The sequence below is a fragment of the Phyllobates terribilis genome, unplaced genomic scaffold, assembly GCF_046119375.1.
Source record: "Phyllobates terribilis strain yellow unplaced genomic scaffold, ASM4611937v1 Scaffold_7__3_contigs__length_470593459, whole genome shotgun sequence".
Taxonomy (NCBI): domain Eukaryota; kingdom Metazoa; phylum Chordata; class Amphibia; order Anura; family Dendrobatidae; genus Phyllobates; species Phyllobates terribilis.
In genome coordinates, this window is record NW_027362767.1 from 79685626 (window position 1) to 79707996 (window position 22371).

Here is a 22371-nt window from a genome sequence, read left to right on the forward strand (position 1 = left end):
TTGGTTCCATCAGTCCCATATCTACACACACTCATCAGCCATTAGATTTTAAGCTCTCCTTACAACAGTAGTGTAATGAAAAGGAAAGAGAGAAGATGTGCATCAGGGAAAAGTCCTTTATAGATGCTTCACCATAAAACTGGCAAATCACAGTGCCATAAAAGTGCTGGACATCAATAACAGTTGCAACCATAGAGTGCGGTGGATAGGAATAACCGGTGGCAGTCAATCCAGCTAATACTAAACTGTCCCTGCTCCAGCATGGTGCACTGCTCATTTTTACAGTGTTTTATTGTGGTCCACGAAGGACTATACACACACAACTCACCTCTGCCATTGCACTGGCCTGGACCTTAGTGGCGAGTTCTTGGTAGGAAACTGCAGTAGGCTGAAGAATAGGATCATGCTGGAGAGGGCAGGGAAATGGTTTTCCAGGTAGTGATTCCACAGTAGACATACAACTGACAGTCTTGGGATCTTAACACAAATATATAATTTTTAAGATTAGATGAATAATTATATAACAACACAAAAAATGACAAAATGTTTTGTTAGTGTAGCAAATACAATATACACATTTTTAAAGGGAATCTGTCAGTAGGATCAACTCTCCTAAGCCGTCTATATGGGCATGTAGGTCATAGGAAGCTGAATAAAGTGATACCTTGATATCTGTGATCCGATTTTTTATTCTAGAGAAATCCACATTTTTCTTGTATGTAAATGAGATGTTAAGATCTATGGGCCGGACATAGATCTCCCGAGAATCTGCCTCCAGAGCTCATTATAAATGAAAAGGGGACGTTACCAGTATGAGACATGTAATGACTGACTGTCTGCTCTCCTGATCTGCATGTCTCACACTGGTAACGCTCCTTTTCATTTATAATAATCTCTGGAGGCAGATTCTCAGGGAGATCTATGTCCGGCCCATAGATCTGGACAGCTCATTTACATATAAGAAAAAACATGGTTTTCTCTGAAATAAAACATTGGATTGCAGATATCAAAGTAACATTTTATTCAGCTTCCTATGACCCGCATGCCCATATAGACGGCTTAGCAAAGTTGATCCTACTGACAGATGCCCTTTAACATGGTCCCTGTACCAGATATTATGAAATGGAAAATTCTGAATTGTCTCCCTGCCCATATACTCTACATTACTTAAAACAAAAACATAAGCATAAAGAAACAGTATTGCAGTATATACCCAATAAGGGCAGCAGCAAGCATCTACAGGATTAACTCAAACAGAAAGAGAATATACAAAAAGATTAAATAGACCATTACTCCAAAAATTTTAAAAATAGAAGGTTTATTGCCCCTAAAACATGTGAAACAGACTAACTTTTTTAATTTTTTGGAGCGCTGCTCTATTTAATCTTTTTGCATTCTATATATTACTTATGTACTTTGTCAATGAAGGCGTCCAGTGATCAACAGGGGTCACAACGATTAAACCCCTGAAAATCAGACTCTGGTGGTATAGCCTTGGAAGTCCAAGGGCACACATGTTTTGGATAAGATAAGGTCTCTAACACTTTCATACTTTGGACCTGCTCTTGCTTTTGGTTTCCAAAAACTGATGCAAGCAGTACAAATCTTTACACTTTAGTTTTCATCTTTATATAGGATTCCACTCCAGGTTTTGGTTTGCAAAAAGCAAGACAAAATACTGACAAAAATGTGAATGAGATCACTGCAATGCACGCCATCATCAGCTGTTGGCCTCTGATTGGCTGGCAGCGTGTATTGCTGTGCACGTACCCGATGGGTCTGTATGCGGTAATACACTTCAACTGGATGCGTGTCCTAGGATGCACATCCTGTTAAGGTTTCTGCAGGTGTCGGCGGGCCCCCACCCACACAGGCTTGGTCGCGACCTCTGTGACCGCAGTCGTTACGCCCCTGCCGACAGACCTATGATGGGATCCATTGGGGTTTGACACATTGGTTCATAAATGGGTCTTAATGCTCCATTTTTCTTGCCATCAAATTATGTAATAATATAAGAAAAAAGCAGTGTGAATATAGCCCAACGTTATTGAAAAAGATCCTTGCCATTACTTTGGCAAATCAGCCTTTTAGTCTACCTGGCGTAAGCTTACAGACTACGAAGAATTTTGGCCATTAAAGGGATCCGGTCACATCTACAAACTCACAATGAGGAGTAGGCTGTCAATCATTGTGCCAGGGAGAGCTTACAGCTCTGACTGTATGACTGTAATAGGTCCTTGCATTGCCCTGATGACTGGAAGCGAGTGGATGCAGGAAGAATAAAACTTAATTTTCTCACTGTAGCCGCCACTCCAGTAAATATACTTCACAGGGTATAAACTCTATTTACTGATATACAGTGGGTACAGAAAGTATTTAGACCCCTTTAAATTTTTCACTCTTTGTTTCATTGCAGCCATTTGGTAAATTCTAAAAAGTTCACTTTTTTTCTCATTAAAGTACACTCTGCACCCCATCTTGACTGAAAAAAAACAGAAATGTAGAAATTTTAGCAAATTTATTAAAAAAGAAAAACTGAAATATCACATGGTCATAAGTATTCAGACCCTTTGCTCAGACACTCATATTTAAGTCACATGCTGTCCATTTCCTTGTGATCTTCCTTGAGATGGTTCTACTCCTTCATTGGAGTCCAGCTATGGGTTGAACTAGATGGACTTAGTTTTCCTTCAACCTTAAAAACTATGTTACTATGTAATTAAACTGATAGGACTTGATTTGGAAAGGCACACACCTGTCTATATAAGACCTCACAGCTCACAGTGCATGTCAGACCAAATGAGAATCCTGAGCTCAAAGGAACTGCCCAAGGAGCTCAGAGACAGAATTGTGGCAAGGCACAGATCTGGCCAAGGTTACAAAAGAATTTCTGCATTACTCAAGGTTCCTAAGAGCACAGTGGCATCCATAATCCTTAAATGGAAGTTTGGGACCACCAGAAGTCTTCCTAGACCTGGCCGTCCAGCCAAACTGAGCAATCGTGGGTGAAGAGCCTTGGTGAGAGAGGTAAAGAAGAACCCCAAGAAAACTGTGGCTGAGCTGTAGTAGGGAGATCGGAGAAAGTTCCACAAAGTCAAATATCACTGCAGCCTTCCACCAGTCAGGCTTTTATGGCAGAGTGGCCCGATGGAAGCATTTCCTCTGTGCAAGACATATGAAAGCCCGCACAGAGTTTGCTCAAAAACACACAAAGGACTCCCAGACTATGAGAAATAAGATTCTCTGGTCTGATGAGATGAAGATTGAACTTTTTGGTGATAATTCTAAGCATTATGTTGGGAGAAAATCAAGCACTGCTCATCACCTGCCCAATACAATCCCAACAGTGAAACATGGTGGTGGCAGCATCATGCTATGGGGGTGTTTTACAGCTGCAGGGACAGGACGACTGGTTGCAACTAAAGGAAACATGAATGCAGCCAAGTACAGAGATATCCTGGATGAAAACCTCTTCCAGAGTGCTCTGGACCTCAGACCTGGCCGAAGGTTCAACTTCCAACAAGACAATGACCCTAAGCACACAGCTAAAATAACAAAGGAGCGGCTTCAGAACAACTCTGTGTCCATTCTTGACTGGCCCAGCCAGAGCCCTGACCTAAACCCAATTGAGCATCTCTGGAGAGACCTGAAAATGGCTGTCCACTAACGTTCACCATCCAACATGATGGAACTGGAGAGGATCTGCAAGGAAGAATGGCAGAGGATTCCCAAATCCAGGTGTGAAAAACTTGTTGCATCATTCCCAAGAAGGCTCATGGCTGTACTAGCTCAAAAGGGGGCTTCTACTCAATACTGAGCAAAGGGTCTGAATACTTATGACCATGTGATATTTCAATTTTTCTTTTTTAATAAATTTGCAAAAATTTCTACATTTCTGTTTTTTTTTCAATCAAGATGGGGTGCAGAGTGTACTTTAATGAGAAAAAAATGAACTTTTTAGAATTTACCAAATAGCTGCAATGAAACAAAGTGAAAAATGTAAAGGGGTCTGAATACTTTCCGTACCCACTGTATATCACCACTAATCTGCAGGTAAATAGCATTTCTGTGCTTGACAGGTTCCCTTAATCTATGATAGAACGGTGGCTCAGTGGTTAGCACATGGTGGCTCAGTGGTTAGCACTGTAGCCTTGCAGCTCTGGGGTCCTGGGTTCAAATCCCACCAAGGACAACATCTGAAAGGAGTTTGTATGGGTTTCCTCCGGGTTCTCCGATTTCCTCCCACACTCCAAAGACATACTGATAGGGGATCTAGATTGTGAGCCCCAATGGGGACAGCAATTATGTCTGTAAAGTGCTGCAGAATTAATGGCGCTATATAAGTGAGCATAATAAATATTTTTCCCCCTAAAATGAAACACTAAAGTTAACACAAGGATCTGTTCACATTCACACATACCAGGCACCGAAACACTGGTAGGAGAGAAAAGGTCAGAGTTCCTCACTGCAGAGCGACCTCTTCCGGAGCCCAGAGCTTGATCCAAACTTCTTGGCAATGTCTACAAAATGCAAAAAAATGTAAATTAAATTGTTAAAAGAAATAAGTCAAAAGGTTCATGCTGCTGTAACCACAAATAGTATGAAATAGAGACCGGTTCCTTGCACACTGGACAAATCAGTGGATGGTTCCCATCTGACGTCTAACTGTACGGCTATGCCATATTGAGAGGTCTCTCCCTACGCAAGCTTGACAAGTGGGTGGGGTGGTAGTGGGGGGGGGGGGGTTGGTGCAAGAGGAGCTGCCTAGCTGACACCTCTTGCCAAATCGAATCATAAACATCTATTAAGGTTATGTGCACACAGTGCATTTTTGGTGCGCTTTTTAAGCGCGGAAATGGGCCAAAAATGCATTGCATACCTTATCCCATGACTTCCTGTAACATTTTGCAAGTTCTGTGCACATGATCAGGAATTTTCCTGAGTGGATTGCAGCATGTCCATTCTTTGTGCGTTTCCGCATGTGTTTTTGCCTATAGAATGCATTGGAAAAAACAGATGGAAAAACCGCAGGCAAAACACACACAAAACACATAAAAAACGCTGCGGATTTTCCACAGAATTTTTGCTGCCAAGAGGTGCATAAACACTTCAGAAATTTCTGCAAGCAATTCCTGAACGTGCGCTCATAGCCTTAAGGAGTATTCCAGTTTCATTTACTTCAACCACAATACTTCTTTTAGACATTTTGGTGCATCTTGCGCTGTCCTAAAGAATGAAAATTGAATCTCTGGCTGTTCTGTGCGCCACTTTCTATCTTTAGGTATAACCTGTTGGAAAGATGCCGTTCACACTGCTTTCCCGTTTACCCTGCTCACGGCGCCCACCGTTATTCAAATGGGACAAATGGCATAAAAAGCTTAGACTTTTCTACACAATACTGCAGACCACTTGACACATCCCCCCCTAGTTTTCACTATAATGCTGCATCTGTTTGTTATGAAACAGTAATCCGTGTGCACAGCCTTAGGTCACCATGAACCCAATGATAAGTCATAAGGCCATTTTCAATTTTTTTTTTTTTGTTCCCGTTCTTCCAATAGCCATAATTTTTTTATTTTTCCATCAATATAAGGCTTGTTTTTTTGCAGGATGAGTTGTACTTTTGAATGACACCAATGATTCTACCACACAGTGTACTGGAAATCGAGTAAAAAATTCTAAGTGAGGTGAAATTGCAAAAAAAAAAGTGCAATTCCACAACTGTTTTTTCGCGTTTTTTTATTTACCATGTTCACTCTTATCGTAAAACTGACAAACTGACCTGCCAATATGATTCCCCAGGTCAGAACGAGTACGCAGATACCAAATATGTATAGATCATTTTTTATTTAAGTGATGAAAAAAAAATTCCAAAATTTGTATGAAAAAAAGTTTTTGCATTTGTCGCCATTTTCCAAGACCCGCAGCGTTTCCAATTCTCAGGATCTGGGGCTGAGTGAGGGCTTATTTTTTGCGCCTTGAATTGACGCTGTTACTGATGCCATTTTCGGGTAAATACAATGTTTTGATCACCTCTTATTGCATTTTATTGCAATGTTGTAGAGCCAAAAATATGTAATTCTGACTTTTTTATTTTTTTTCTTGTTATGTCGTTTACCGATCGGATTAATTTATTTTATATTTAGATAGATTGAACATTTCTGAACGCAGAGATACCAAATGTATTTTTTTGTTTCATTTTCAATGGGGCAAAAGGGGGTGATTTCAACTTGTGTGTGTGTGTGGGAGGGGTTTATATATATATATATATATATCTCTATCTATCTATCTATCTATCTATCTATATATATACACACACACACACACACACACACACACACACAGCTCAAAAAAATAAAGGAAACACTCAAATAACACATCCTAGATCTGAATGAATGAAATATTCTCATTGAATACTTTGTTCTGTACAAAGCTGAATGTGCTGACAACAAAATCACAGAAAAATCATCAATGGAAATCAAATTTATTAACTAATGGAGGCCTGGATTTGGAGTCACCCCCAAAATTAAAGTGGAAAAACACACTACAGGCTGATCCAACTATGATGTAATGTCCTTAAAACAAGTCAAAATGAGGCTGAGTATTGTGTGTGGCCTCCACGTGCCTGTATGACCTCCCTACAACGCCTGGGCATGCTCCTGATGAGGTTGCGGATGGTCTCCTGTGGGATCTCCTCCCAGACCTGGGCTAAAGCATCTGCCAACTCCTGGACAGTCTGTGGTGCAACGTGACGTTGGTGGATGGAGTGAGACATGATGTCCCAGATGTGCTCAATCGGATTCAGGTCTGGGGAACGGGCGGGCCAGTCCATAGCTTCAATGCCTTCATCTTGCAGAAACTGCTGACACACTCCAGCCACATGAGGTCTGGCATTGTCCTGCATTAGGAGGAACCCAGGGCCAAAAGCACCAGCATATGGTCTCACAAGAGGTCTGAGGATCTCATCTCGGTACCTAATGGCAGTCAGGCTACCTCTGGCGAGCACATGGAGGGCTGTGCGGCCCTCCAAAGAAATGCCACCCCACACCATTACTGACCCACTGCCAAACCGGTCATGCTGAAGGATGTTGCAGGCAGCAGATCGCTCTCCACGGCGTCTCCAGACTCTGTCACATCTGTCACATGTGCTCAGTGTGAACCTGCTTTCATCTGTGAAGAGCACAGGGCGCCAGTGGCGACTTTGCCAATCCTGGTGTTCGGTGGCAAATGCCAAGCGTCCTGCACGGTGTTGGGCTGTGAGCACAACCCCCATCTGTGGACGTCGGGCCTTCATACCACCCTCATGGAGTCGGTTTCTAACCGTTTGTGCAGACACATGCACATTTGTGGCCTGCTGGAGGTCATTTTGCAGGGTTCTGGCAGTGCTCCTCCTGTTCCTCCTTGCACAAAGGTGGAGGTAGCGGTCCATCTGGGACATCATGTCTCACTCCATCCACCAACGTCACGTTGCACTGCAGACTGTCCAGGAGTTGGCGGATGCTTTAGTCCAGGTCTGGGAGCTCTGTGTATAACCCCACCACTGATTTTCAGCTTTCTGCCTATGCACAGCATACAGAGAAAACTGCCAATCAGTTGCAGACCTAACCTCCACTGGAAAAAGTAAATCTGTTTGGGTGATACAAACATACATGATTTAGACAAGTGTTTTATGGCGTGTCTGCACTAGTTCCATGCAGATGGTATTGTGCAGCGGACACTCACCTCATGGCTGCTGACTTTGCCGTACTGACCAATTGTTGTGGTCATACCGCTGTTATACCCAGAGGTGGGACCTGACGACAGGCTGAGGCTGGAATTGGTAAATAAAGTGCTGGTGCTTACAAGGGTCTTCATTTTGGTATCTTCCTATAAAGGATAAGAAATATTGTATAGCAAAAGTCAACAAACCTTTCAATTATGTAACAAGAAAAAACAATAAGAAGCGCTTGGCTCAAAACCTTCTGCTGACTGATAAGACGAGAACACTGTTTAGGTGAAAGACGAGGATAAATAACAATTCATTATCACATTTGCGTCCTTTTTTGTCTAGTTTCTGTTGGTTTTCAATTTCTGATTGTTAAAGTATATTTTATATGAGCTTGTCTGTTTTATCTCCATCCTTTTGGGCATGGTTTGGCATTTCCAGGTGTTTTTGGCTGATTCATCAATTGCGTCTTTTTAAAAAAGTTACAATAGTTTTGCACATATGTACTCCAGTCCTTCCCTCAGAGTATTTTTATTTAAGTCTGGAACTTTGGGAAACACTTTAGCGGCACAAGTGACTTTTTGCACTAAGAAGTCGAAAAAGTGGTTAACAGGGCAAAATTCATGAACCAACGAGTACCACAAGACAAACAATAAAAAAAGGGACTTTAAATAACTGCAAATGGTGAATCCGCCCCATAGTATCATCAGGAATATATATACGATTGTGTTAGATAAAGAACATTCGAGCCCAGATGCAGAAGGTTTAGTAATACCACAGCAGGTCTGCCCTAAACAATAGAAGCAGAGTGTAATGCACATTTATTGTTCTGTATCTTCTTCATTTACTATTTCTATATCCTGTATACGATTTGCATATTTTAGGACACGTGCAGACTAGACATCGCAAAAATCACAATTCGGCAGTCCGCAGTCACATAGAGTGAATGCAGACTTTTCTTATCAGCCCGTAAAACCCTTTTAAAGCTGTATACCCGAACAGAAATGATGGCATAGTGCTATCATGTCTGGCCGTCTGAGAGGTGGCAATCCCACTACCCTCAACCCCACAAATCCTGACATTAAAAGGGCCACAGCGCTATGTGTTCCACAGAGCAGCGCTCCCTGCCTCGCACAATGCAAGGAACTATAAGTAAGTTTACCCAATCCTGAATACAAGAATCAAGGGAGACAAGAAAATTAGGAAAAAGGAATAAACCCAGTTTACAAGGTGAATGTATAGATCATCTGCATGAGTCCTTTGATTGCTTTAGGCAGTCTCCCCATCGATCTTACCTTGGATAGACTACCCTGTTGTAGTCGCCTCCTCTCCATCTCTGCCCGCTCTCGTAACTTGTCCCTTGCTTTAGCAATTTCAGTTTTAGCTTCTTCCCGAGCTTTTTGGTAATCTTTTAGCATTACTTCAATTTCAGAAGGACATTGCAGGGCTCTAATCTTTGGTTCCTGAATCCTAAAAGGATAAGCATTCGTATGCGAAAGGTTAATTTTTTTCAGTTTAAGTTTATTAATTTTTCACATATCTAGATAAGACATGAATGGGCTGGAGAATTCAAAAGCAGATGGATCATGATTACAGAGATCTGCTTGTCCCGTCCCACACAAACTATTCATCTGCATTACCCACAACACATTCATGACCATATCTTTTTATGCAAAATTCAAAGGAATCAATAATCTGCTTAAAAAATCCTGACATTTTCATTACCTACTTGAGCAAAAGTGATTTTTTTGGTGGATGAAAACTGGGCTGTGCTCACCCTCTTCACGACTGCATCAGCCTATGGACACTCGTCTGTCCACTATACCAGTCTTGATAAAGTACGCACAACACTTAATGAATTTGGCACATCTTATAAGTGGCATGCACCTCCATTCACCACGCCAGAAATGCTACTCCAGTCATAGACAAGAGTAACATTTCTGCCGTACAAAAAGAGATCACTTTTAATGAACTGAACAGGTGGGCACCCTGTCACGGCTTCTCTCATTGTGGCGGAGTTGTTTCAAACTGGCGTGAAAACTCCTAAAAGTCGAGAACTTTTTGCAAAACTTCACATTTGGCAACTTTTCAAAGCTTTCATGTCACTTTTCTGGTGTAAATGAATTGGCCCCAGTGTTTTCTTTTTAATTATTGGCCTAAACTAAAGCAACTATAGCCATGGACTTGAGAATCTCATATTCATGGGCAGCTATTCCCAGATGTAGTATTGAATCTACTGAGAGCGCGGGTACCCCAGTGGGTTTAATATAAACTAGGACAGGAAAAACACACACAAAAGGCAATTCTAACTTTCTATTCACAATCTAGAAGCAGCAAAATATAGGGTTGACCTGTCCTCTTTAGTAAAGGCTGGCTATGCACTAACCTTGTATTATCAACCACATCCCTCCTGAGCTGCTGCAGGTACTCTCTACGCCGGCTGGGCAAGTCGGACTCCCTCAGAGATGCCAGCGACGTCTGTGACGCACTAAGCTGTTTCTGGGGGCTGAGACTTCGACTTCTTCGAAAACTCTGAAGCCTCTCCTCTCTATCCTTGCGCAAATTTTCAATCACTTTCAAGTGTCTGAAGGATGCAAAAAAACCAAAACAAAAACATATATAGAATATTATTTTTTTCTCAAAATTAATCACAGTGAATAAAAGAAAGGACACCTTATATTTGCAGATAAAAATGCTCTAAAACAGAACGACCCAGTGATTAAAAGCTATTTAAAAGGAAACCTATCTGATTTATGCCACAACCAAGGGAATATGTGTCTTGGATGACTGGTCCATGGCAGGTCTCTGGCTGTCTTCTTCCTGCCACAATCCCTTTGATGGACAGGTCCCTCCTTTTGTACAACCAGTAAATTGTAGCGGTGAACCAGGACCTGCTTTGGATTAGTTATCCGAGATGCTTAATCCCTGCCCGGCATCTCAAAGTGTGTGTTCTCTGAAATGCTGAATCTGAACAGGTTCCCTATGAATGACTCAAAGTTAAAACAATATATATATATTTCCAGAATATAATATAAATGCCGCCAAAGTGAATAGTATAAAATGGAAAAATAAAATGAATGGAAGAATTTTTTTTTTTTCCCTTTTCCCTCACTCCCATCCCACCCTCTCTGAAAAAAAGTTAAATGGCTAAATAGTGCATCTGAAAATTTCAACTGATCTTGTAACAAAAAACAAAGCTCCTTGCAGCAAAGTCAATGGGAAAAAGTTATGGCTTTTGGAATGCAACAACAAAATGCTTCCTCCTAAATGGGGTATATGAAAAATAGACCTCGCTAAAATGATTAGAATTCTACTGAATGATAACCATTAGGGATTGTATCCTATTGTGTACTGTCTAATAACCAGAGGAAGAAGGCACCATTAAAATAGAGAAAGCGCCTCCCCAACATGTTTCACCCTTACGGGCTTCATCAGGGGGATGAGGGAAATGCAAACCAAAATGGCCGAACAAACTATTTATAATTATAACCTCTCCATCTGACATCAGATTTCTATAATTAGAATGGTTTCTATAAAGCTACACATTAGTATCAAACAACATTTACCCAATTTGTCCTACATCTTTTTGTACTTTGTGCTATATGAGACCTCTTTGCGGCAGCAACATTAGGAAGTGCAGTGACACTAAAGCTGGCTGTGATCAGAAGCGAACACTAATCCTGGCTAACTTCAGTGCAGTGCTTACAAGCTGAATAGAAAAGAACTTGTAAGCACGTTGCCTGTTTGGCAATCGTTGCCATACTGCAGTGCTCAGTTCAGAGACAGAAAGATGCAAATAATAAAATTGAGAAAAGGGAAATGTTTCATAAATAGTCAATTACAAAAGTGCTTCAATTTACAAGCACTATCTCATAACATCCATCAATAAACATGAATAATCCCTTAAAAGGGGTGGTCAAGTTAGAACAAGTTATCAACTAGTCGTATGATGGGTGATCGCTTACTCATTGATGTCGGTGTCCGATCTTCGGGACTCGCTATGATTGGCAAAACAGGAAATTTTTATCCTCGACGGGGGACTTTTATTACTATTGCATACTGGAGTGGCAGGTCTGATGTCCGAATGCTGCTCCATTCATTCTCTATGGGGCTGCGGGAAAAAGTTGAGCGCAGCGCTCAGACGCTCCATTCCATCAGGGATAAAAGTACCTTGTTTTGCCTATCTGTGCGGGACCCAACAGCCAGAACCACACTGACCAGCAGGTGGTAACTAGTTTTCACTAGACAACCCCTATAAGATTATATTCTAGTATGTGATTTGGAAGAATCTATCTAAATGTAGCTGTACAGTTGAAATATTAAATATAAGTTTGTGTTTTTACCCTTACCTTTCATACAACTGTTTTTTTATGGATACTGTATCTTGGAGATCCATCTTTCCCGTCTTTATAACCCTCAGAAGTGCATCCGTTTCTCCAATGCCATAGCTCAGTTTGGCTTCTGCAAGTTGAACTGTAAGAGGCAATGGATTCATCTCCAAGTGTATTGCAGACAAGACCTCTGCCCGCTCTCTCTGGAGCCTCTCGATCTCCTGTGATCTGCTCTCCAGCATTTCCTGAGACGCTTCGGTCCTTGTAGGACTTCCTCCAATATTCAATTCCGGACTGCTGCTCACCATTCCATTTTTGGTTGCACTACACTGAACTCCCGACCAGTTGCTGAACTTATTGTGCATAGGTAGATCCTGCAATGCGTGACTGTGCGGTTTCTGACTTATTTTAAAGGTCGGTTCCTGACCAAGAAGAATGTCCGTATTAGACTCACTTTCTACAACCGATAATCCATCTTCTTGTAAGTGCAAGTCAAAGCCGCCCATCTGTGATGGTGAATAGGGATGGCTTCTATTTTTATGGAAAGAGGTGCCTGATGTTACGGTAAAACTACCAAGATCATTATTATCACTACCAAATTCTTTCGGGTTTTGTCTTGGGATCGGACCTTCTCTGCTCGTTAGAGACTGTGACATCAGAGAGATATTCTGAAGTGACTGCAAGTGCTCCCAAGGGTGAAGAGCCTTTTCACGTTGCGAGGATGTGAAACCATTTGCACCATTACATCTTTTTCCACTACCTGTAATTTCTGAGTTGCTAGCGGAATGGTTTGTAAATGAAGAACACGTATCACGTAAAATACAACCTTCACTCACAAATCTCTGGAATTTAGCAGTGGAAACTCTCTTTCTGGTGGTTTCCTTCAATGAGCTGCCGAGTGTCGCTTCATATGCGTTGCCGGCGTTGGATTCACTGTCTGTTTCTGTTTGCGAACTGTTCAGTTGTATGTCACGGAGCTCACGCTCTTTCCTCTTTCTGTTCCGAAGAATTTTAGCAAAATTCTGATTATTTAAATGACTGTCAGGTACCAGTTTATGGTGGAATTTCTTACTTGCTTTCACGGTTAATATTGGTGACGAGGCTCTATCCACCATTGCGGTTTTCTCACGGTAGCTCAGGTGGTATCTTGCGGTGTCAACCATGCTGGAAGATGGACTGTTTACGACTGTATCTTCTGCACACTTACTCACATTGGTGAAAGCAGAGGAACTTTTTGAGAAAGAATATGGGAAGGCTGTAGCGGACACATCCTGCGAGCCGTTTAAGAATGGAGTGGATGCTCGAACTTGTGGCGAGTGATATAGGACCCGCTCCGATTGTTTGCAAGGCTCACACTCATGCAGGTTTGGTAGACTTTGTGTTCGAGTTTTAGTCACTTTACTGCAGTTTTGTTCTGTTAATCCAGTGTTTAGAGGAATGTGAGTTAAAGAATCTGTTCCCAGAACTTTAACTATTACATTTATGCCTGAGGAGCTTAGAAGATGATTGTGCTCCCTTGCGTGATTTTGTGCACAGGTCACCATTTGTGACTCTGTCTGAATGCCCCTGTCTACTGACGTCTGAGTGGATGAGTCTCTCATTGATCTTCTCATATTGTGCTCTTCAGAATCTCTTTGCATGTTGATGACATCCCTATTACCAACATCAGGATTATGTTTTGAAAGATTTCCTAGCAATTCGGACGTTTCTTGCAAGAGTTGTGATAAATGTAAGGACATGTTCTGCACATTTGACCAAGACGCTGGCCTCTGGTATGCATTTCTATTCCTCATCTGCTTTGACAATGACATCTCTATGTGGCTCCTCTGGTGCTGGGTGGTCTTCCGATGCTTATGCTTTACCTGTGGGCCCTGTTCACTAGATACCCGCTTTACAGGTTCATTACAAGTCTCTGACTCGGAAGTATACAAAAATATTATTTCATCCAACTGCGAATAGTCTTCAAATTTCGTCTGCAACCCAGAAATTCCACCAAACTCTGCTCTGTCCCCTGTACATAAAACAGCAGACTCATCCGACAGAAGTTCCTGAGAATCATCCAGTGAAGTTATATCTGGCCTAGAATCATTCCTTCCAAGACTACTTATGGTGCTGGATACCGCTTTAGCATTTGCATACGCGCTAAGGTGAGAATGAAATGGAGAATTGTGACTATTGAGCCCTTCGTCAACACTGGAGCACCGCATCAGTTTATCAGCCTGTTCTCTGAATTTAGGACAGGATACATCGCTGGCACTGTTAAATGTGCAGCTCCTCCATCCAGGTTTAGGGTTATCTTCTTGCTGCCAAGAATGAACAAAGGGATTGATGTCGCTTGAAGAAAAGTGAAGACCTTCAGTGTTGAGGTCTACCAAATTGATTGACGGCTCTGCTTGGTGGGAAGAAACAAAATTGCACGAGCGCTGATCTGGGACATTACTCCCATTAATACCTTCCAATAAAATGCTGTTGGTCGCTGTAGGATATGGTGACTGACCTGTTTGAGTAGAATGATCAGCCCTATTATGTTGCGCATATACTTCCGACTTTATCTTTGAATTTCTATGTTCATTCATATATTTATCATCAAAATTAGTTCTATTCCCAGAAGAGTCCACCATGGAAGAAGTTATTGATGCTGCATCTTGTTGGATGGTCAACACACTCATATTGGGCTCCATTGAATCCATCGGATCTAGTACATTGGGATAATCGGGAGATGGAGTATTAATGCTGTCAGTACATGGTGACAAGTCTTCAATGAAATGAGAGGACTGAGAAATTTCATTAACAGCCTCTTTACTCACCGGGGAACATGATTCACATTCAGGTAAAACAGCCATTAAGCCGTTTGGCAAACCAGTGATGTTCTTCAAGACAAAGTATTTGGATGTATCTGTGTCACTGGATGAAAAGTCAGTAGATTCACTCAGATCCGGAGAATATTCTCCTGTAGTCATCGGACATGTTTCTTGAAGTCCACCATTTCTTTTTTCTCCCACACTTATAGAGGAATCATTATCTTCTAAAGTACAACAATCTATGTCATATGCTCTGCTGCTATGGGTAAGCCATGGTAAATTCGGGTCACATAATGGTTTTAATTCACATTCTACTTTAGAAGTGGCTGTGATTCCATTGGATAAATCAGGTGTCACATCTATGTTACATTCCTCTTTTACTGCATCAACAGACATATGATGTGGAGATGATCTACAAGTTGGCAGACACATTTTGTCTTTTATACGATGTCCAGAATATGTTTCCTCTCTAGACTCCAACATTTCTGGATCTCCGGGGTTGCTATTAATTGTGCGTTCTTCATACTGATCATGTGGAGTCACGCTTTCTTTGGGATAGTCAGCGGTAACATCCTGCAATGTGTCTGACTTTATGAAGCACGTAGAATTGAATGATTGAGTAAATGATAAATTATGTGCATCTTTGGGCTTTAAATTGGTATATTCCTCTTCAGTAACATAGGGTGCAGACTCAACATGTCTGATTGTTCTTGTATTGCGTTCTCCGCCATCGTTTCCGAAAACATTTTTGTACCTGTGTTTGTTTTGTTGCACTAAATTGTCTTCTTGTGTTTGCTCATCCCTACTTGTATCACCAGTGTCCTCAGACCTATTTTGCGTGTAGCTACACTTACTAGTGCTGTTCAGCTTTTTGCTATCCTGAGACCCATCATATGGTTTTGGCATTACAATTGAGAAAGTAGCATTTCCACCCTGACTGACACGACTACAGTCTATTGATTCTAGGTCTGCATTTTGGGGGCTATAAGCCATTCCATCTACTTCTGTGCAGTTAAGAATTCTTGAACACCTCCCTGTTTTGACATCCATATCAGCTACGCCCGTGGCCTCCTTTTCTATACTACTGCTTGAGATGCTTATATTCAGGCCACTTTCTTTAGAGGTAAAAATTTCTTTTGAACTGTCCATACTGTCACAAAATATAGTTCGGTCAAGATTTTCAGTCTGACAAGCAACTTTACAAAAAGATCCATTCTGCATTTTAGCCTCATAATATGGAAGAGGTAGACATGTACCGCTCCTATCTTCTACCAAATAGTGATTGGCATAAGCATCCTGCTCTGGTTGTGGTCCGGTGGATGATCCCTCGGCAGCAGATTCTAGCTCTTCACCAACAGGCCCATTACAAAGTTTTCTATCATCACTTCCAGAAGGAAAGTCCATTGTGCTGCTTAGGTCATCTCCACGCTTAAATACTGTGGCCCCATCATTGAAGTTCATATCTTCACATTTTCTTAACTTTGCATGTTTGAAGGGGACATTTTCACGTAGGCAAGATGAATATGTTTTAAATGCCACTTCTGGACTTGCGTCGTCCCAAACTGGAGGTTGCGTATTGTCATATGTAGACAAAGCCATGTTGGATGATTGAACATTAACTGTGGAGGGAATGTAGATGTGTTTGGAAGAGTCACAAGCAGTATCCAAATGGTTGTCTGGAGCCTTTTCATTGTCTGTTCTTTCTGTCTGATTTGTTACACGTAAAAGATGAATTTCCTTAGGATAAGCTTTGGCTAAAACCTCATTATTAGTTTGCCCTTTATTAATGGTGCACTCAGAGCAGAGCAGATCACTCGTTTCCATCGTATTTTGGCTTTCAGAAGATCCTACGGGTTTACAAATGGAGCAAGCCTTTGCTGATGAACAATGCGACTCACTACTTGTCTTGCTTTCTAAGAAAGTCCTTTCATGTGTTGGTGAACACACTTTCTCTTTGTAATTCTGTACATATGTAGCAACATCAGATCTATCAATATTTTCCAGTTTTGACTGAACACAAGGAACCACAGCATCTGCGTTTTCAGAAGGTGTGACAACTACAGATTTCATGCTTGAAGAGTTTTCTGCAATGTCAGCCTCCAAATCATCTTGCATCATAAAATGTAGGCCCTCAGCGGTTTTATGTAACATAAGGTTATTATATTCTGCCACGGGATTGATGCAGCCATCACTGAACAGATGGTTAGAGAGTTTTGTGACTGAGGCAGGGTCTACAGTCACAATAGCAGCTTTTTGGGGCTGGACTGGTAAGGAAGTCTTCGATAATGAGCAGTCAGTTTGGTTTTCCGATACTGGCAAGCTTATGTCTACGCTACTATCAACTGGACGACTGTTAGTATTTCCAATCTTCCCATTTTCACAAGTGTTGTGTTTTTGGACGGAGCATTCTTCATGATCATCTTTACAGAGTTCCATTTCCTGCACCGGATTTACGTGTTTTTTATTTTTGACATCGATGCTGGAATTTATATCCTGCTCTAAAGTAGACCTGTGGTTTTGTAATAACTGGACGGCATTAGAATCACAAAAAATTAGTTGATCATTTTCTTCAATAGTACCCATACTAGTTTTTTTTGGCATTGATTCAAAAGACAAAAGTCCAGACGTGATAGATTCTTCAGAAATGGGAGAAATATATTGATTATCCAGGATCTCAAGGGGACCTTGCAAAGACAGCGGCATTACATAATTTGTGTTCTCTGCAATGCTTTTTGTAGTAATATTATTACCATGTAAATTATTTGAGGTTAAAAGCAAATGTAGCTTCTCTGTAGCGTAACATTTTGCCATGGGACCCACAGTGGGGATCCGACATTGCTCCTCAGAGCAGAGTTCTTCGCCTACCTTATTACTATCTTCTGAAGACATGGGGGCATGTAACATGTTTCTGTTCATCTGCTCATCTTCTCTTTGAATTTCATTCCTAAAAGGTAGATTTTTAGTGCAGGTTACAGGAGTTTCTAAAGGGGATGCAATGTTGTTTTTACTTTCCGAATCAGATTTTGTCCTTTTGGGTTTAGTGTGATCCAGCGATGACTCAGGACTATCACGTGAATTATTTTGGCTACAGCAAGGAGAATCGAAGTCAGTGGAGCATATCTTGACTAAATAATTAAAGTCCGGTGGATACTTCTCATCGCTTCTTTCTTCTTGTACTTTTCCACTTTCTTTAACAGTACATGCATTTGCTGGACTGTCCGGCGTTTCGGTGTGTGGGACAGAGTGGACACACATGTGTTGCACAGATTTTATTGGTGGACCTTCAATAGATTCAATTTCGGAAACATTATCATTAATATGTGAATGGGTTATCTCCTCGTCGCTAACCTGAGACTCTGAAGTTGAAGCACAAGCTGGAGATGAAGCCTCCGGTAGTACAGGATTACCACCATCTGTTTGACTTGATAATCCAGGTGAACTGTAAGCGCTATCACAAGCAAGAGAGGTTGGTTGAGATTTATCCTCACATTTATTTGAAAGTGACTCCATGGCATTACCGTAATCAAGGCCAGCTCCATCATTCACCTTGAGATAAAATGAATTACTAACGTCCAAGTCACTCTCCTCCTCTGCCGCTGCGGCAGCTTTTTGCTTATTTTGCTCTTCTTCATTGAAGATCAAATTTCTCGGACTTTGCAGCTTCCAGAAGATCTCAGCAGGAAGTTCTTCAGATGAATCCTCCTCCAGTACGTCTTCTGCATCAGCCAAGCTGTCTAACGAGAAGCTCTTTGTCAAAGCAGTTGTGACTGATCCAGTTGTGACTAAAGGGAAAGAATTGTGATCACCAGTAAGAGATGTGGTGGGATCGGACGTCACCCCAATAGTCTTGTATTTATTAAATCTTCTTTTATTGGGTTTCTCTTTTTTCTTCTCTTTTTCAGCGAGAGAGTCTTGAGACATCTGGCTGTCTTCACTGTCTGTATCCTTCTGCCCGATATTTCTGTGCCTCTGTAATTCCTCCTGTTTCAGTTGTTCACTTAAGGCACTGGCATAAGCAGAAGAAAGAGAATCGATAGAATAATAACTTTCACTGTCTGAGGAATCAGTATGGTCGTCCATCCTATAGTGTCCTAGCGTCTGACCATTACTTTTCAGGAGGCCCCTACTGAGTCTTTCCGTGCTTATCCTGCTTCTTTCTCTTGTTTGTTTTTCTCCATATTTGTCGCTTACCTTGGAGATACTGTCAATTGCTGATGTGATCTTCAGAGCTTTCTCAGGAGGTTTTCTTTTAGTACTCGATTTAAGAGACGTTGTGTTTTGTCTGGCGGGTTTGCTTATTAATGTTGACCCTCCAGAAGGTGGCTTTCCTTCTCCAGGTGATATCTGTGACTGCTTTACAGATTTTGGGGGTTGTAATTTGCCTGTATCACTTTTTGGGATTATTTTGCTCTTTTCTTGTAACGTACCTTTTTTAGGACCACCAACAGTCAAAGGATTTTTTAATGGCTTAAATTTTGTGTCCACGGCTCCTGTAGATGGAGTTGCCCTTATGGTTCTTCTCTTTGGTTGTTCAGCTGTGAAGTTATTGGAAGACCCTTTTGACCCACTTTTAGGTTTATCCATTTTTTGTCGTTTTTTGCTCATTTGTGGGTCACTTGACAATAGAGCAGAACCTGCACTGACTTGTTTTAAGAGCAAGTCAATTCTTTGAAGGTTTTTGGTACCTAACGGATAAGGATTACTCTCCGACTGTCCATTGCTACTGGAGTTACCAGGAGAATTGAGAAGACAATCTATGGAAACACTTTCAAATGGATTTCTAACTTCCTCAGTCTTGGACGTCTGAGCCAGCTCAGATTTACTTTTCCTTTTCAGAACAGCACTAAAAAGATATAACACAAAGTAGTTAGCAACTGCAGGAAGAATTCCGATAAACATAAGAAAATAAAAGTAATATAAATAATTCTTAAAGACGTGCTTTTTTGCTACATGTGGTTACTAAGCAGAACATCAGCTACAGAGACATGTTAATAAAACATGTCAGAAGAAAAAAAACACCAAAAGTCTAATAGTATATAACTGTCACACTGGTTTTAATGGAATCGATAGCAATCTCTAGGCTCCTATTCTAGAACTGGAAGGAAATCCAATCTCACTACCTCCCAAAGTTGCTTCATTCTGACACAACTCAATAATTGTCCAGGGGAGCAGAAAATTAAAAGCGGCAGATTCTCTTTAATAAAAACTTGTCAGGTGATTCATGAGGCCTGAACAACGGGAAGCTAATTAATCTGGAAAAGGCTCCTTAAAAGGGAATCAGTCCATAAGATAAATCCCCCCCCCCCCAAACTGCTAATATGGGCATGCAGGTCTTTGATATGTAAATCCATCGACACCTTTAAATCTTCTATTAGTGTTTTCATTCATATGCAAATGAGGCATTAAGTGCTCTGGGTGTGACAGAGCACTAAATGAGCCTCTGTCTCCCCAGGTTGCTTCCCCACCTAGCACCAGCCTCTTTAGCTTCATTGATAGCTCAATGTTTTTAAGATGTCAGGCAAGGAAACTAGAAAACTATCAATTAAGCTAAGGAGGCTGGTGCTGGGTCAGGATAGAACCTCTGGAGGCAAAGGATTGGGAAGTGCTCTATCATGCCCAGAGCACTTAACCCCACACTTGCATATGGATAAAAATTCTAATTACTAGAGATTGCAGCAGCAACAGATAGAAGATGTAAAAGCTTGGTTGAATGTAGATTTCTAAGATCTGTATGTCCATATATGCGATGTGAAGGGGTTGACCTTACTGATCGATTTCCTTTAATTGGATATTTATATGTTTTACCCAGGAACTGGGTATGAGGAGTAAGGTCACCAGGATGGGATGGTCAGAATAGGGAGAGACCTGTCAATCAAGCAAAGCTATGTGTAGAGAAACCATCAGGGACCCGCACCAGTGACCAGTATCCTGGTCCCCAGCTCCTGCTTAAATAATGCTTACCTTTTTTTCTTTAAAAGGAACCCATCATCACATTTTTACATATGGAAGCAGTTGTATGGCTATATAGGCTCTTGTCCCAGAATAAAAATGACATTTTTTGCAGAGATCCAATGTGCCAGCCATTAGAAATTTAATGTAGAAGCCATATACAAATTAGACTGGGGAAGGGAGGTGTCAATTCCCAAGTGCATTAACACACCCTAAAAGCACTTCTGCCTGATTTGCATATGGCTTTAACAGATTTCTCATGACTGGCGCATCAGATCTCTGAAAAATAGATACAATTTTTATTAGGGGACAAGCTCCTACACAGCCATACCACTACATCCATAAGTAAACACGTGCTGGGGGAGTAATGGCAGAAAGAGGACAGATGCCTTTGAAAGACCAACATCTTCCTGACAATCATGCTGCTGCGTTGTAAATGCTTGGATGTGAAAAATAGATAATTTTTGTTTCAATTATTTCTGCTAAATTCTAACCAAAGAACTATTTTACACTAAAAGGTGGCAATACCTACCTGTAGGAATTAGGAAGTGTCTGTAAAGTCCAAGGTAATGAGCATCTCCTGTAGGATGTGAACCCGGATGGAGAACTACTACTCCTATGCAGCGCTGTAGTCTCTTGTACCTTTGGAACATGAGGAAGAGTTGGTTTCACCAGGTCATCACTGAGCCAACAAGCTGCCTGCAGCTGCTGGAGAGTTTTCTTGGCCTCTAAAAGTTTTTGTTTTTTGATAATTCTTTCTAGCTGGAGCTTAACCCTTTTCCTCCGGACGTTTCGCTCTGCCTTACGTAAGGAGCATTTTCGAAGGAGCTCCAGTTGCACCAGTTTCTTCCCTTCCAGTTCTTCCAGTGATGGCTGGATGTCAGTCTGTACACAGTTCTGAACCTCAGCCTCTGCATAAGTCTTTGGTTCAGTCTGAGATGACGATTCTTGCTTCTGTTGACACCAAGAATTCAGACGCTCCTTCTCTTTTATGAGCCAATGCTGATCTGAGAAAAGATACACCAAGATATGAACTATTTGCAGAAATATAACAAAGCCTGATGCACCTATCAAACTAGTACACGAAAATTATTCTTCGCCAAATGATGGCCTCCAGTCTACATCTGTCAGTCAAATTGCACCACTTCCTAGCTCAGTGACCACGGTTAAGCCTGGTCTAAAGTACCTTACTGTAATGGTCACTGAGAGAACAGGGCTGGGAGGCTTCTATTTTTTGCCTATCATTCAAAAGAAACCTCCACAGCGCAGAAGATACAACATACATTTCAGATAAAATGTGCAACACGTTTCAGCTACACAAGCCTTCATCAGGTGTTATCTGCCAAAGGCTTGTGTACCAAAACTCGTTGTATATTTTACCTAAAGTGATCCAACATACGTTTATTTCAGATAAAATATACAACGCATTTTTGCTACACCGGCCAATGCCAGGTAATACTTGCCGAAGGCTTATGTAGCTGAAACGTGTTGTATATTTTGAGATGAAAAAGGGTGAATGACAAAATATGTGACCTATGTGAACAAGGTTTTACAGTCCCAGTTCGATAAGAAATAACGCAGAATA

At 41.3% G+C, this 22371-nt stretch overlaps 1 protein-coding gene across 1 annotated transcript in view; it reads right to left on the reverse strand.

Moving 5' to 3' along the window:
• Positions 1-22371, reverse strand: part of STARD9 (StAR related lipid transfer domain containing 9) — a 157976-nt gene that overhangs the window by 9894 nt on the left and 125711 nt on the right. The window contains exons 22-28 of the mRNA XM_073638857.1: positions 21319-21793; positions 12055-19680; positions 10092-10289; positions 9001-9175; positions 7723-7866; positions 4421-4520; positions 329-477 (exon numbers count right to left, since the gene is read on the reverse strand). Coding sequence (XP_073494958.1) covers positions 329-477; positions 4421-4520; positions 7723-7866; positions 9001-9175; positions 10092-10289; positions 12055-19680; positions 21319-21793 — 8867 coding nt within the window. The remainder of the gene's footprint in view (positions 1-328; positions 478-4420; positions 4521-7722; positions 7867-9000; positions 9176-10091; positions 10290-12054; positions 19681-21318; positions 21794-22371) is intronic.